This window comes from Anser anser (genome assembly GCF_964211835.1).
Source record: "Anser anser genome assembly, chromosome: W".
NCBI lineage: Eukaryota > Metazoa > Chordata > Aves > Anseriformes > Anatidae > Anser > Anser anser.
In genome coordinates, this window is record NC_139731.1 from 14,265,490 (window position 1) to 14,281,552 (window position 16,063).

Here is a 16,063-nt window from a genome sequence, read left to right on the forward strand (position 1 = left end):
GCACTACCCCGTGCAAGGCTTACCGCACACCAAATTTCCCTGGTGTACTGCCAAGCACTACCCCGTGCAAGGCTTACCGCACACCAAAATTCCCTGGTGTACTGCCAAGCACTACCCCGTGCAAGGCTTACCGCACACCAAATTTCCCGAGACTCTTCCTTTCTCTCCCTTATCTCACGCTTCGTCCGTCTCCGGCCGCGCCCCTCGCGGAGCTAGGGAACCGCGGATCAGGACTCCACACTCGCTTCGTACAAAAGTACGTCTCAATCACACGTCACACAGAGTCTCACCCGACCCCCAAGGCAATACTTAATATTTCTTACCTTGGTCTGTGCACAGAGTTACCGGATCAATTCTTAAACCCGGAGTGCCTACCTTCTTCCCTTCCCCACTACTTCACGGATCCTGCCTCTTTCATCAGTCTCGGGCCCTCTGTCAGCTCACCGCAGAACCGCCACCGCCGATGCACAGGACCCTGAAATCAGCGGGGCATGCCTTCCTGCTGCTGCGGCGGTGGGGCTCCCCGGTAGGTGACTGGATCCCGGACGAGCCCCCAAATTGTGAGAAACACTCCGTAGTCAGTAACTTAGGCTCAGGCGAGGATCTCAGTGAAGTAGTAATTTATTCGCGATTGCAATGGCAGGCGCCCCACAAGCAGGAGAGCGCACCCACTAGTTCCAAAACACAGTTTATATACTTTTTGATGACAGGACCCTCCCCTGTTTCCCCATTGACTGGGTAATCCGGGTTCACAACCTATCTGATGCTTCACAGACAATGCCTGGCCTTCAGTTGCTGGCCTGTTAAATTTCAAGCTTCTTTTGACTTTTTTACTGTTTGAAGTGGTAATGTTTCATCACTTATCTGATTTGACTTGACACCGTGATCTTCACCTAATTGCTCTAAGGAGTCCGGCTGTCTGCATTTTACAAGGTTTTCTGTTAAGCTTTCTTATCACTGTAAGCATATCTCAATACCACATTCCTTCCTTCTATACAATGTAACACTGCAAAAACAACATTTCCATTCCCACACAGATACTTTATTCTACAATAAAGTGGTAATGACAGGAATTTTATCAGGAGACTAATTTCAGCTTGGTTTTAATCATTAAATTGTGCAGTAGTTACTGTTGTATCTAATACTTTTCCCCCATGAAAAATATATATTTATTGTAGAAAGATGGAATTAGGTAAGGCCGTATATACCAACGATGATTGCTAAGGTTCTTGTCATTAATATTGCGTCTTCCTGATACATGAGGACTAAAGCAAATGTTCATTCTCACCACAGACAAGATACTTAAATATTTTTTTAAACCTTGAAATCTTGATAACTTATGTAGTCCTAACTTGAAAATTATTTTCAGGATTGGTATTTGAGGAAACTTATGCAGGGCGGTAGCTTGTATGCTACTAATGTTGTGGTTTAACCTGGCCAGCAGCTCAGCACCACACAGCCGTTCGCTCACCCTCCCCCCTCCCTCTCTGGGATGGGGGAGAGAAACAGGAAAGTGAAGCCTGTGGGTAGAGATAAAGACAGTTTATTAGGGCAGGAAAGAAAGGAAAATAATAATAATAATGATACTACTACTACTAATGTGTACAAACAAGTGATGCACAATGCAATTGCTCACCACCCGCTGACCGATGCCCAGCCTATCCCCGAGCAGCCGGCCCCCCACTCCGGCCAGCCACCCCTATATATTGTTTAGCATGACGTCAGATGGTATGGAATACCCCTTTGGCCAGTTTGGGTCAGCTGTCCTGGGTCTGTCCCCTCCCAGCTCCTGCTGCACCCCCAGCCTGCTCGCTGGCAGGACAGAGCGAGAAGCTGAAAAGTCCTTGGCTTGGTGTAAGCACTGCTCTGCAGCAATTAAACATCAGGGTGTTATCAACATTCTTCTCATCCTAAATCCCAAACACAGCACCCTACCAGCTACTAGGAGGAAAATTAACTCTATCCTAGCTGAAACCATGACAAGCATCTAAAGCATCCCCTTTCAGAAGGGATAGGCTAGGAAGGAGAGGCGGTGGGGTAGCCCTGTATGTTAGTATTTTAATTGTCTCGAGCTTAATAATGGTGACAACAAGGTTGAGTGATTATGGGTAAGAATCAGGGGGAAGGCCAGTGAGGCAAATGTCCTGGTTGGCGTCTGTTATAGACCACCCAACCAGGATGAAGAGGCAGATGAAATGTTCTATAAGCAGCTGGGAGAAGTCTCACAACCGCTAGCCCTTGTTCTCGTGGGGGACTTCACCTTACCAGATGTCTGCTGGAAATACAGTGCAGCAGAGAAGAAACAGTCTAGGAGGCTTCTGGGGTGTGTGGAAGATAACTTCCTGACACAGCTGGTGAGTGAGCCAACTAGGGAAGGTGCTCTGCTGGACCTTTTGCTTGTGAACGGAGAAGGACCTGTGGGCAATGTGAAGGTTGGAGGCCATCTTGGGCATAGCAATTGTGAATTAATAGAGTTTTTGATTCTTGGAAAAGTAAGGGGGGGGGGTTAGTAGAACTGCTACCCTGGACTTCTGGAGGGGCAGCCTTTGGCCTGTTAAAGGAGACTGGTTGGCAGAGTCCCTTGGGAGGCAGTCCTGAAGGGCAAAGGAGTCCAGGAAGGCTGGACTCCTTCCAAGAAGGAAATCCTAAAGGCACAGGAGCAGGCAGTCCCCATGTGCCAAAAGACAAGCTGGCAGGGAAGAAGACCAGCCTGGCTGAACAGGGAGCTTTGGCTAGAGCTCAGGAAGAAAAAGAGTTTATGAACTTTGGAAGAAGGGGCTGGCCACTCAGGAGGACTACAAAGGTGTCGTGAGGCTATGCAGGGAGAAAATTAGAAGGGCCAAAGCCCAACTGGAGCTCAACCTGGCTACTGCTGTTAAAGACAATAAAAAATGTTTTTATAAATACATGAACAACAAAAGGAGGACTAAGGAGAATCTCCATCCTGTATTGGATGTGGGGAGGAAACAGTGACAAGAGATGAGGAAAAGGCTGAGGTGCTTAATGCCTTCTTTGCCTCAGTCTTTAGTAGTTGGACCAGTTGTTCTTCGGATACCCAGCCCCCTGAGCTGGTAGATAGGGACGGGGAGCAGAATGAAGCCCTCATAATCCAGGAGGAAATGATTGGTGACCTGCTGCACCACTTAGACGTATGCAGATCTATGGGGCCAGATGGGATCCACCCGAGGGTACTGAGGGAGTTGGTGGAAGCGCTCACCAAGTTGATTTCCATTATTTATCAGCAATCCTGGCTTTCAGGGGAGGTCCCAGTTGACTGGCGGCTAGCAAATGTGATGCCCATGTACAAGAAAGGCCGGAAGGAGGATCCAGGGAGCTACAGGCCTGTCGGTCTGACTTTGGTGCTGGGGAAGCTCATGGAGCAGATCATCTTGAGTGCCATCACGCGGCACTTAGAGGACAGCCAGGCGATCAGGCCCAGTCAGCGTGGGTTTATGAAAGGCAGGTCCTGCTTGACGAACCTGATCTCCTTCTACGACAAGGTGACGGGTTCAGTGGATGAGGGAGAGGCTGTGGATGCGGTCTACCTAGACTTCGGTAAGGCTTTTGACACCGTTTCCCACAGCATTCTCCTGGAGAAGCTGGCTGCTCAAGGCTTGTATGGGTGTATGCTTTGCTGGGTTAAAAACTGTATGCGTGGCTGGGCCCAAAGAGTTGTGGTGAATGGAGTTAAATCCAGTTGGAGGCCGGTCACTAGTGGTGTCCCCCAGGGCTCAGTATTGGGGCCAGTTCTCTTCAATATCTTTATCAGCGATCTGGATGAGGGGCTCGAATGCACCCTCAGATCATGAGATCATCTGGTCCAACCCCCCTGCCAAGCAGGGTCACCTAGCAAAGGTTGCACAGGATTGCATCTGGGTGGGTTTTGAATATCTCCAAAGAAGGGGACTCCACAGCCTCTCTGGGTAACCTGTTCCAGTGCTCTGTGTGGTGGTTTTACCTTGCTAGGCAGCTGAACTCCACCACAACCGCTCTCTCGCTCCCCCGTCTCAGAAGAGGAGGGGAAGAAGAAAAGGAAAGAAGCAACTCATGGGTTGGGATAAAGATAGTAAATCAAAGGAAAAAAAATAATTATTAAGGGAAAATTATTATAAATTAAATAATTTAACTTAAAGGAAAAGTGGAAAAGGGAAAACCAATGATTTAATTAAAGGAAAAAAATTATTAAGGAAAGATTATTATTAATTAAACAATTTAACTAAACAATTTAACTAAAGGGGAAAAAAGGAAAGGGGAAAAGGGAGGGGGAAAGGGAAAACTAAACAAAAGAAGTAAAGGCTATGTGGAAGTGCAGAGGAGAGAAATTACTCTCTATTTCCCACAAATGAGCGATGCTTGACCACGTCCTTGAAGCAGGGCCTCAACGCACGTAGCCGGTGTTCGGGAGGAGGACAGACGTTTTCCCAACGAGAGCCCACCCCTCCCCTCTTCCTCCTTTTTCCACCTTTTATTGCTGAGTGTGACATCATATGGTATGGAATATCCCTTTGGTTGGTTTAGGTCAGCTGCCCTGGTGATGTTCCTTCCTCACCTCTTGCCCACTCCCAGCCTGCTGGCTGGGGGAGGGGGGGGGGGGAGGGTAGAGGGAGTCCTGATGCTGTGCCAGCACTGCTCAGCAGCAGACACAACACTGGTGTGATACCACTGCTGTTTTAGCTACAAGTGCAGAGCACAGCACTGTATGGGCTGCTGCAGGGAAAGTTAACTCCATCCCAGCCAGACCCAGCACAACCTCCACCCCTTATTCCATAACATTTGTGTCACACTCAGGTCCCAGATACTTTAGCGTATAAGTATTATCATCGCCACTGTTCCTTATCCTTTAACAGATTGATAGGTCTGTACTTCTTTTCATTCTATAGGCCTTTCTCAAAAAACGTTCATAAGAACTGGTGATGATTTAGTCTTCATCTGCCAAAGTGGTCACTCAGGGCAGGCGGAATTGGATGTCTGGACGCCAGCACCAGTTTAGCTCGAGTCGTTGCTGCACTTGCCTGGTTCCTTGCGAAGTTCACCTGTCATTGGTTCTGCAGTGTCTTCCTACAACACGCAGTTTAGATTGAAGATTAGTTTTCTCCCAAGGTTAAATGTCCTTGAGGCATGCAGCTGATATCCCCATTCTTTTGCATGACCCACCAGGTATACTCCGGTCTTTGGGCGAAGACAATCCCACGAGTGGATTTGCCTTTTCCTGAGGCAGGAACAACCCACACCGCCTTCCCCATCCACTTCCCTACATGCACTACAGGGACTTTAGCTCCTTTCACTGTGTGTAGGGGTTTTGTTTCAGCAGGACCAGGATGGTTGTCGGACCCTCTGTTGTTAACTAGCCAAGTGGCTTCTGGTAGATTTATGTCCCATTGTTTCCATGTCCCAGCACCCAATGCTCGTAAGTCTTTAACAGTCCATTATACCTCTCAACCTTCCCAGAGGCTTGTGGGTGATAAGGGATGTGATACACCCACTCAGTGCCATGCCTTTTGGCCCAGGAGGTGACAAGATTGTTTCGGAAAATGACTCCCATTGTTGGACTCAATTCTCTCTGGTGTGCCACAGCACTTGCCTTTCCAGGCCCAAGATAGTGTTTCGGGCTGTGGCCTGGTTTATGGGGTATGTTTCCAGCCACCCAGTAGTTGCTTCTACCATGGTGAGTATGTACCGTTTGCCTTGGCGGGTTTGTGGGAGTGGTCCGATATAGTCAATTTGACAGGCCTCACCATATCGAAACCCTAGCCACCTCCCCCTGTTCCAGGGAGATTTTACTCTCATGGCTTGCTTGATTACAGCACAGGTTTCACACTCATGGGTGACCTGTGTGATGGCCTCAGTGGTCAGGTCCACCCCTCGATCACGAGCCCATCTGTATGTGGCATCCCTCCCCAGATGTCCTGATGTTTCATGGGCCCATCGAGCTACAGACAGCTCACCCTTATGTCCCCAGTCCAGGTCCACCTGAGCCACTTCACTTTTTGAAGCTCAGTCCACCTCTTCGTTGTTCTGATGTTCTTCAGTAGCGCAACTCTTGGGCATGTGGGCATCTACATGACGTACCTTTACAGCCAGGTTTTCTACCCGGGCAGCAATATCTTGCCACAGTGTAGCAGCCCAGATAGGTTTACCTCTGCGCTGCCAGTTGCTCTGTTTCCTTTGCTGTAACCACCCCCACAGGGCATTTGCCACCATCCATGAGTCAGTGTAGAGATACAGTACTGGCCATTTTTTCGTTCAGCAATTTCTAGGGCCAATTGTATGGCTTTCACTTCTGCATACTGACTCGACTCGCCTTCCCCTTCCATGGCCTCCACGACTCGTTGTGTGGGACTCCACACAGCAGCTTTCCATTTCCGATGGCCCCCTACCATGTGGCAGGATCCGTCAGTGAACAACACATACTGCTTTCTGTCTTCTGGCAACTCATTATATGGTGGTGCCTCTTCAGCACGGGTTACCTCTTCTGTTGGTACTCCGAAATCCCTGCCCTCCGGCCAGTGCATGATCTCTTCCAGGATTCCTGGGCGGTTGGGTTTTCCCATTCGAGCCCGCTGTGTAATTAACGCTACCCACTTACTCCATGTAGCGTCGGTTGCATGGTGTGTAGTGGGGATTTTCCCTTTGAACATCCAATGTAACACAGGTAGCTGTGGTGCCAAGAGGAGCTGTGCTTCTGTACCAACAACAACTGAAGTGGCTCAAACCTCCTCATATGCTGTTAGTATCTCCTTTTCAGTTGGGGTGTAATTGGCTTCTGATCCTCGATAGCCCCGACTCCAGAACCCCAGAGGTCGACCTCGAGTTTCTCCTGGGGTTTTCTGCCAGAGGCTCCAGGTGAGGCCATGCTCCCCAGCTGCAGTGTAAAGCATGTTTTGCACAGCTGGTCCGGTACGGACAGGCCCAAGGGCTACTGCACGAGCTATTTCTTGTTTGATTTGTTCAAAGGCCTGTTGTTGCTCGGGGCCCCACTCAAAATAGTTCCTCTTTCGAGTCACTCGATATAGAGGACTCACAAGCTGACTGTAGCCTGGAAGATGCATTCTTCAGAATCCCACAAGGCCTAGGAAAGCGTGTGTTTCTTTTTTGCTAGTTGGCGGAGACATAGCAGTTATTTTGTTGATCACATCCATTGGAATATGGCGACGTCCATCCTGCCATTTTACCCCCAAGAACTGGATTTCCTGTGCGGGTCCCTTGACCTTACTTTGTTTAATGGCAAAACCAGCTTTCAGGAGAATTTGGATTATTTTCTTCCCTTTCTCAAAAACGTCTTCTGCTGTGTTGCCGCACATGAGGATGCCATCCATTTGGTTTAACCCGGCTGGCAGCTAAACACCACACAGCCGTTCGCTCACCCTCCCCCCTCCCTCTCTGGGATGGGGGAGAGAAACGGGAAAGTGAAGCCGGTGAGTTGAGATAAAGACAGTTTATTAAGACAGGAATATAATAATAACAATAATAATAATAATAGTGATAATGATAATAGTATTAATAATAATAATGTGTGAGAAACAAGTGATGCACAATGCAATTGCTCACCACCTGCTGACCGATGCCCAGCCTATCCTCGAGCAGCCGGCCCCCCTACCCCGGCCAGCCACCCCTATATATTGTTTAGCATGACGTCAGATGGTATGGAATACCCCTTTGGCCAGTTTGGGTCAGCTGTCCTGGGTCTGTCCCCTCCCAGCTCCTGCTGCACCCCCAGCCTGCTCGCTGGCAGGACAGAGCGAGAAGCCGAAAAGTCCTTGGCCTGGTGTAAACACTGCTCTGCAACAATTAAAACATCAGCATGTTATCAGCGCTCTTCTCATCCTAATCCAAAACATAGCACCCTACCAGCTACTAGGAGGAAATATTAACTCTGTCCTAACTGGAACCAGGACAGTTGATCACATCCATCGGAATATGGTGACGTCCATCCTGCCATTTTACCCCCAAGAACTGGATTTCCCTTGCGGGTCCCTTGACCTTACTTTGTTTAATGGCAAAACCAGCTTTCAGGAGAATTTGGATTACTTTCTTCCCTTTCTCAAAAACGTCTTCTGCTTTGTCACCCCACACGATGATTTCATCCATGTACTGCAGGTGTTCAGGAGCTCCCCCCTGCTCCAGCGCAGACTGGATCAGTCCATGGCAAATGGTAGGGCTGTGTTTCCACCCCTGGGGCAGTCGATTCCAGGTGTATTGGATTCTCCTCCAAGTGAAAGCAAAGTGTGGCCTGCACTCTGCTGCTAGAGGGATGGAGAAAAATGCATTAGTAATATAAATTATGGTGTACCACTTGGCTGCCTTTGACTCTAGTTCGTTTTGGAGGTCTAGCATGTCCGGCACTGCAGCACTCAGCGGTGGCGTGACTTCGTTCAGGCCCCGATAGTCCACCGTTAGCCTGCACTCGCCATTAGACTTTCGCACTGGCCATATGGGACTATTAAAAGGTGAGTGAGTCTTGCTGATCACTCCTTGGCTCTCCAGTTGACGAATTAGCTTATGGATGGGAATCAGGGAGTCTCGGTTGGTGCGATATTGCTGCCGGTGCACTGTTGCGGTAGCGATTGGTACCTGCTGTTCTTTAATCCTCAGCAATCCTACAACAGAAGGGTCTTCTGAAAGACCAGGCAGGGTAGACAGCTGCCTAATCTTCTCTGTGCTCAAAGCAGCTATGCCAAAAGCCCACCGGTACCCTTTTGGATTCTTGAAGTACCCTCTCTTGAGGTAGTCTATGCCAAGGATGCACGGAGCCTCGGGGCCAGTCACGATGAGGTGCTTTCGCCACTCATTCCCAGTTGGACTCGCTTCAGCTTCCAATACAGTTAGCTGTTGGGATCCCCCTGTCACTCCAGAGATACAGATGAGTTCTGTCCCTTGGTAGCCTGATGGCATTAGGGTACACTGTGCGGCGGTGTCCACTGGAGCTTTGTATTCTTGTGGTTCCAATGTGCCAGGCCATGGTGTGATACCACTGCTGTTTTAGCTACAAGTGCAGAGCACAGCACTGTATGGGCTGCTGCAGGGAAAGTTAACATCCCAGCCAGACCCAGTACAAGGATTACCTTGGGTGTGTAACTATGTGCACTTTTAAAATTAAAACTTAAAAGCATGTTTTTAGTCATTTTGGAAAGTTATGGTTGCTGCTTTGCTCTTCAGAGAATAGAGGTTGAACATTCTGGAGAGCTCTGACTGCTTACTTCTGATCTTTCTTGTAAGTGTGGATATGTTACAGGTCCAAGAGTGTTGTGAGCCAGGGAAATTCCTACCCTTAACCCGCGACAGGCCAAGGAGTAGAAACTGGCCAAACTGTATTTTCAGAGAAACCAGATTATGAAGAAGTTTTTTTGTTATAGTATGATCTATTTGTAGCATTGCATGGGGTTGTTGTGGCCAAAGTGCATGACCAAGCACTTAGCCATGTTGAACCTCATCCAACTGGTTTTTGCCCATCGACCCAACCTGTCCAGGTCCCTCTGCAGGGCCTTCCTGCCCTCCGGCAGATCAACAATTCCCCCCCAACTTGGTGTCTACAAACTTATTGAGGGTGCACTCAATTCCCTCATCCAAATCATCAATAAAAATATTAAAGAGGATGTGCCTTTTCCCCAGCAGCCTTTCTCTCCTCCACCAGGTCGGTTACCTGGTCATAGAAGATGTGGTTGTTCAGGCAGGACTTGCCTTTCATGAACCCATGCTGGCTGGGCTTCATCCCCTGCTTGTCCCTCACATGTTGTGTGATTGCACTCAAGATGATTTCTTTAATCACCTTTCCTGGCACCAAGGTCAGGCTGACAGGCCTGTAGTTCCCCGGGTCCTCCTTACAACCCTTCTTATAGATGGGCATCACATTAGCAAGTCTCCAGTCATCTGGGACCTTTCCTAATGACCACGACCACTGACAGATGATGGAAAGTGGCCCAGCAATCACATTCACCAGCTCCCTCAGCACCCTTGTGTGGATTCCATCTGGCCCCATGGACTTGTGACAGTCCAGGTGGAGCAGCCAGTCTCTAACTGTTTCCACCTGAATCGGGGGGGGGGGGGTGTGGGGGGTGTGTCTTCTGCTCCCTGTCCCAGACTTCCAGATCAGGAGGCTGAGTACCTTGAGGATAAGTGGTGTGACTAGTAAAGACAGATGTTATGAAGGCATTGAGAACCTCAGTCTTTTCCTTATCCTTAGTAGTCACATTCCCCCCTGAGTCCGGTAAATGATGGAGACTCTCCTTCTCTTACCGTTAATGCATTCGTAAAAACATTTTTGGTTATCCTTTACCACAGTGGCCAGGTTGAGCTCATGCCTTTCTGATTTACTCTGTGTATGCTGTCAACTTCCTTGTACTGTCCCCGAGTTGCCTGTCCTTATTTCCAAAGGACATAAAGTCTTTTTCTCCCGGACGCTCAGCAAAAGTTCCCTGTTCAGCCACGCCGGTCTTCTTCCACACCAGCTCGTCTTAAGGCACACAGGAACAGCCTGCTCCTGCGCCTTTAAGACTTCCTTCTTCAGGAGCATTCAGCCTTCCTGGACCCCTCTGCCCTTCAGGACTGACTCCCAAGGGCCCCTCCCTACCAGCATCCTGAACAGTTCCAAGTCTGCCCTCCGGAAGTCCAAGATAGCAGTTTTACGTAATTCCCTACTTGGTGCTGGATGTAATAATCAGTTCATTTTTATTTGGATGTGGTATTGCAGCCTTTCTACTTTGTCTGGCCATTGCCCGGAAGTAGATTGCTGTTTGTCCTGGTTCCAGTTAGGACAGAGTTAATTTTTCCTCCTAGTAGCTGGTAGGGTGCTATGTTTTGGATTAGGATGAGAAGAGCGCTGATAACATGCTGATGTTTTAATTGTTGCAGAGCAGTGTTTACACCAGGCCAAGGACTTTTCGGCTTCTTGCTCTGTCCTGCCAGCGAGCAGGCTGGGGGTGCAGCAGGAGCTGGGAGGGGACAGACCCAGGACAGCTGACCCAAACTGGCCAAAGGGGTATTCCATACCATCTGACGTCATGCTAAACAATATATAGGGGTGGCTGGCCGGGGTGGGGGGGCCGGCTGCTCGGGGATAGGCTGGGCATCGGTCAGCGGGTGGTGAGCAATTGCATTGTGCATCACTTGTTTGTACACATTATTATTATTAATACTATTATCATTATCACTATTATTATTATTATTGTTATTATTATATTCCTGTCTTAATAAACTGTCTTTATCTCAACTCACAGGCTTCACTTTCCCGTTTCTCTCCCCCATCCCAGAGAGGGAGGGGGGAGGGTGAGCGAACGGCTGTGTGGTGTTTAGCTGCCAGCCGGGTTAAACCACAACACTGTTACAGTGACTTTTTCATGGACTGACTAATTGTTCTCCAGAAAGATTCAGAAGATTTTGTCCTTGGAATAGTTGATTACCATTTCTGACCATCTTAGAATAAGAAATGAAAAAAAAATCCATTTGTATGGGTTGAAATTGTCTCACTCTCTGAAGCATTTACATTCTCAGATATCTACTGAAACTTTTTTTTTAACCTTGTGCAGTGAGTTTACGTGGCAAGGTTTTGTCAGCGGGGGGTCATATGGGTGGCTTCTGTGAGAAGAATCCAGAAGCTGCCCCATGTTAGAAAGGGCCCTGCTGCTGGCCAGAGCCAAGCCAATAAGCAATATTGTTTGCGCCTCTGTGAGAGCATATTTAAGAAAGGGGAAAAAAAAAAAAAAAAACACAAAAAAAACAGCTGGGGAACAGCAGCTGGGAGAGAGAGAAGTGAGAAACAGCCTTGCAGGCGCCAAGGTCAGTGTAGAACGAGGGGGAGAGGTGCTCCAGGCTCAGAGCTGAAGTTCCCCTGCAGCCTGTGGTGAGGCCCATGGTGAAGCAGGCTGTCCCCCTGCAGCCCATGGAGTACCATGGTGGAGCAGGGTTCCGTGCTGCAGCCCGTGGAGGAGACCACGGTGGAGCAGGTGGACCTGCACCGACGGAGGCTGCAGCCTGTGGAGGACCCCCGCTGGAGCAGATTCCGGGCCCGACCTGTAGCCCGTGGAGAGGAGACCGCGCAGGAGCAGGGGATCTGGGGGAAGCTGCTGCCCGTGGGGGCCCCAGGTTGGATCAGTGTGCTCCTGATGGATATACCCCGTAGTACGGACCCATATTTGGAGTAGTTCTTGAAGAGCTGCTGCCTGTGAGAAGCCCACGCAGGATCAGTTCAGGAAGGACTGCATCCCGTGGGAGGGACCCCACATTGGAGCAGGGAAAGAGAGTGACCGAGAAGGAGCGGCGGAGATGAAGTGCTGTAGACTGACCGTAACCCCCATTCCCCCATTCCCCTGCACCGCTCGGGGGAGGAGGTGGAAGTGGGCAGATGGGGGAAGGTGTTTTTGGTTTCTTTCCTTTGTTTCTCATTTCTCTAGCCTGTTAGTAATAGGCAATAAATCTTACTATCTCTCTACTCTGAGTCTGTTTTGCCCGTCACGATAATTGTTGAGCGATCTCCCTGTCCTTATCTCAACCCTTGAGCCCTTTACATCGTATTTTCTTCCCCTTTCCCTTGAGGAGGGGGAGTGAGAGAGCGGTTGTGGTGGAGCTCGGCTGCCCACCTGAGTAAAACCACCACACCTTGCCAGTGTATTTAGGAATTCCATTATCATGACAGGAGAGCTCATCTTGATGAAAGCAAAACACTTTCAAAATCTGTAAAGAGAAATACATTTTGATTGTATACTGAAATTAAATGTGTAGAAATTTATGCTATGTAAGGCTGCTTAAATTACGTGTTTTCCTTTGATTTTTATATGTCATGTGAACATACTTGTACCGTAATATCTTTAGAGAGTTTTGCATATAATTAGTTAATATGCAAATTTGTCTCAATTAGGTGTTAAGACATGTTTTGAAGATCTATGCCTATGGATTAACAGCGTAGCAGTGGAAGTAATAATGTCTACCTCTTAATCTTCTAGAAAATTTTAACTAAATTAGATTACTTTTTTAGGACTAATATTGTGGTCAGCTGTTTTGTAAATTAGCAAGTCATATACCATTTAGTCATATATCATTTCAGGGGTGTACAAACTATTTTTTTTTTTAAGGGGGGAAAAAGATCTGTGTCTTTCTTCAGATTAATATATTGTCTAGATCTGTTAGCAAGGTGAGGGTTTGCCTTCTAGGCTGCACAGGTGAGTATCTCAAAAACAGAAAATTAATGCAGAATATTTCTCTTTAAAAATCAGACTTTTATTTTAAATGAGTATCTAGTAGTTTCATGTCCGATGGTGAAGTCTATCTGCTGCTATATAGTTGTTTACCTCCTTTGTTTCCTTCATTGTAGTCTGCGGTTAGCTTTACTAAATGAAGCAAAAGAGGTGCGAGCAGCAGGATTGCGAGCCCTCCGCTATCTCCTTCGAGACTCTAGTATTCTCCAGAAGGTGCTGAAATTGAAAGTGGATTACTTGATAGCAAGGTAATTTTCCCTTATTGTTTTAAATTGTAAAATTATAAATCACTTATTTTTCATGGTTGAGACAGGTGTGAAAAGATGGTTTCATATCCTCTTATATTCTTGATATGCAGCTTTATAACAGCCTGTTTTATTCAGTATGCATAATATCCTTCTTTAAATTGTTGGATACATAATACATCACACCATCTAATCCAAATAAAGTGATATCCTAATACATGATCTACTATGAATAATCTAAAAAAATAGACACATAAAAGATGTTTCTGAATCATAAATGTCATTAATTATAAATTACTTTATGGTATTATTAGAAGGTCAGGACTTTAGTAATTTTCATGTCTTAAATTGTTTTGTGGTTTTTTTTTCGATTCTTTGTATCATCACCATAGTGCTTTAGAGCCTCTAGTACAATGTCAGGATGAAAAAGTTGTTCATGCCCAAGAATTTATAATCTAACCCATACCACAACAGAAAGATACCAAAGGGCAAACTAACAATGAGATAATAAGGTCAGTATGGTGACTAGATCTAATTATCATCATTTCTAGTGCTTCCTTTGTTAAAATCATTTTGCATTTAATATACTGATATATGTGTGTGTGTTTAGTTTTTTTTTTATATATGTACACACACACAGTTTTAGTGTGCTGTTAAATTTTGTTAGGGCAAATGGACTTTTCTGATCTGAAAACGCATAGAACGTTGATTTGAAATATGAATGCTTTTATTTAGTCTTATTTGAAATGACAGGTGTAGCTAGCCCAGAATTGTTGAAGGTGTTATGTCTTGTCATTGTATATTTGAGAGCGTTCTAGTGATTTACTTATAATGAAGATAACTGTAAATAATATAAATTGAAACTAATTGACTAATCATGAATATATTTGCTGAAAAGCAGTTTTTTAAACAATAATTCATAATATTTTTCTTCTCTTTATTTAGTTGCATGAATATTAATGAGAGATGTTAACATTTAAGGTGAAAGTTAATGTTGTTATAAGCAAAACATGTTTTTAACTTATTTTAGGTGCATTGACATACAGCAGAGTAATGAAGTAGAAAGAACACAAGCACTTCGATTAGTCAGAAAGGTAAAATTTAACTATATATGGTCTTACTAGCTATATCAGTCAGCTGTACTGATTCCAGGTTTTCTCCATCAGCAGTTCTTTTTCATACAGTCCCTTATTTTATCATATGAGAAGAAATTATAGCTGTTAATTCAAAAAAAAAAGAGAAAGAAAGCTAGTGCTGAGACTTATTTTGATTTTAATCTCTTATGACTGAGAATCTTGAGTAATCTAGAAAAATCCTGTTAATTTTGTTTTGATAGAGGTAAAACTGAACAAGATTTGGGAACAGCTCATCAAATGATGAGTGCAAGAGTATAAGAACCACATTTTTAAGTATCATCTAATGATTTAACTTTATTGTATAGTGTCATTAAACACCTGTGAATGAAGGACTGGAGATTTTCTGCCACTTGAGAAATAAAGCAAATTGCCATTGCAGTTCAAGGAATGCTTTCAGCCTTATTGCTTTATCTGTGGAGGCTGGTGTTATCCATCTTCCCTTTCCCTTTCCCCTTTTCTCTGTTATGCAATAAGTTAGTCTTTGCTGATTACTGTACCATGTACCCATGGACATGAGATGTTTGAAGCTGTGGTAGCTGCATTTTCAAGTTGATCCTAGAGAAAATAGTGTATTACAGCTACTGAAGCTATTTTCTTAGGTGATTATAGTAGTCTGCCTTTGTATTGGATTTTGCTGTTCTTTATCTTGCTCGTACTCTTTACTGAGCATCTTAAAAAAACTGAAGACTTGGGTAAAGTTTGAAGTAGTTGGAAGAATTGTTCCACAGGAGCACAGTGTTTAATCTGTTTGTGTGTTGTTTTTTTTGTGTGTGTACATATGTATATATTTAGGTTGAAAATATGGAGGTTTGATATGCAATTTCTTAAAATGAGCTCACTTCATTTCTATTTTACAGAAGAAACAATGTGTTTGATTGGCACAATTGTTAAAAACAGTTTTAAAGCTAAAAAAGAAAAAAATATAAGAACAACAACAACAAAAAGGATGGATCATCTATATCAGTGGCACAGGTCCTTGAGGAAGTCACCATTTACAAATGTTATTTGTTAATCTGGTTTAAAGAAAACGTCACTATAGGGCCAGAATAACTTAAATCTGAAGATGGAATGGAAACACATTTGTAATGATTTGGCTTTATTTGGCTCAGACTCAGTGGTTTTTAGGATTCCTAAAAAAAGTATATAAAGGTCTAGGAGAGGAGAATGGGTGGCAAATATTACAATCAGGCAGAGTTAATTAATTCATTCAGAAGATACTGTTTACTAGTGAGCTGTGGAAGAACTGAACTGGGTCCCATCAGCATATAAGAACTGTTGATTTCTGTTCTTAAGTCTGGACAAAATTCTTTACCTCATTTTTGATAGTAAATATTCCTGTGTAAGAATAGTATAGATATAAAACTTTAAAATTAAAACATTCTCTCACTTTCTTCTCATCCTTTTCATAGAGGAGAAGAACAATATGTAAAATATTAGTCTTGTTTTCTGAATTTAAAAAGGCACTTAGTGGTAAACTTGTTTAAAAAAATGTGCA

At 45.4% G+C, this 16,063-nt stretch overlaps 1 protein-coding gene across 13 annotated transcripts in view; it reads left to right on the forward strand.

Moving 5' to 3' along the window:
* LOC310888779 (rapamycin-insensitive companion of mTOR-like) overlaps positions 1-16,063 on the forward strand; it is a 215,487-nt gene that overhangs the window by 109,712 nt on the left and 89,712 nt on the right. For all 13 annotated transcript variants that reach the window (XM_083815835.1, XM_083815840.1, XM_083815844.1 and 10 more), the window contains 2 exons: positions 13,304-13,435; positions 14,463-14,526. In XM_083815835.1, the coding sequence (XP_083671961.1) occupies positions 13,304-13,435; positions 14,463-14,526 (196 nt within the window). The remainder of the gene's footprint in view (positions 1-13,303; positions 13,436-14,462; positions 14,527-16,063) is intronic.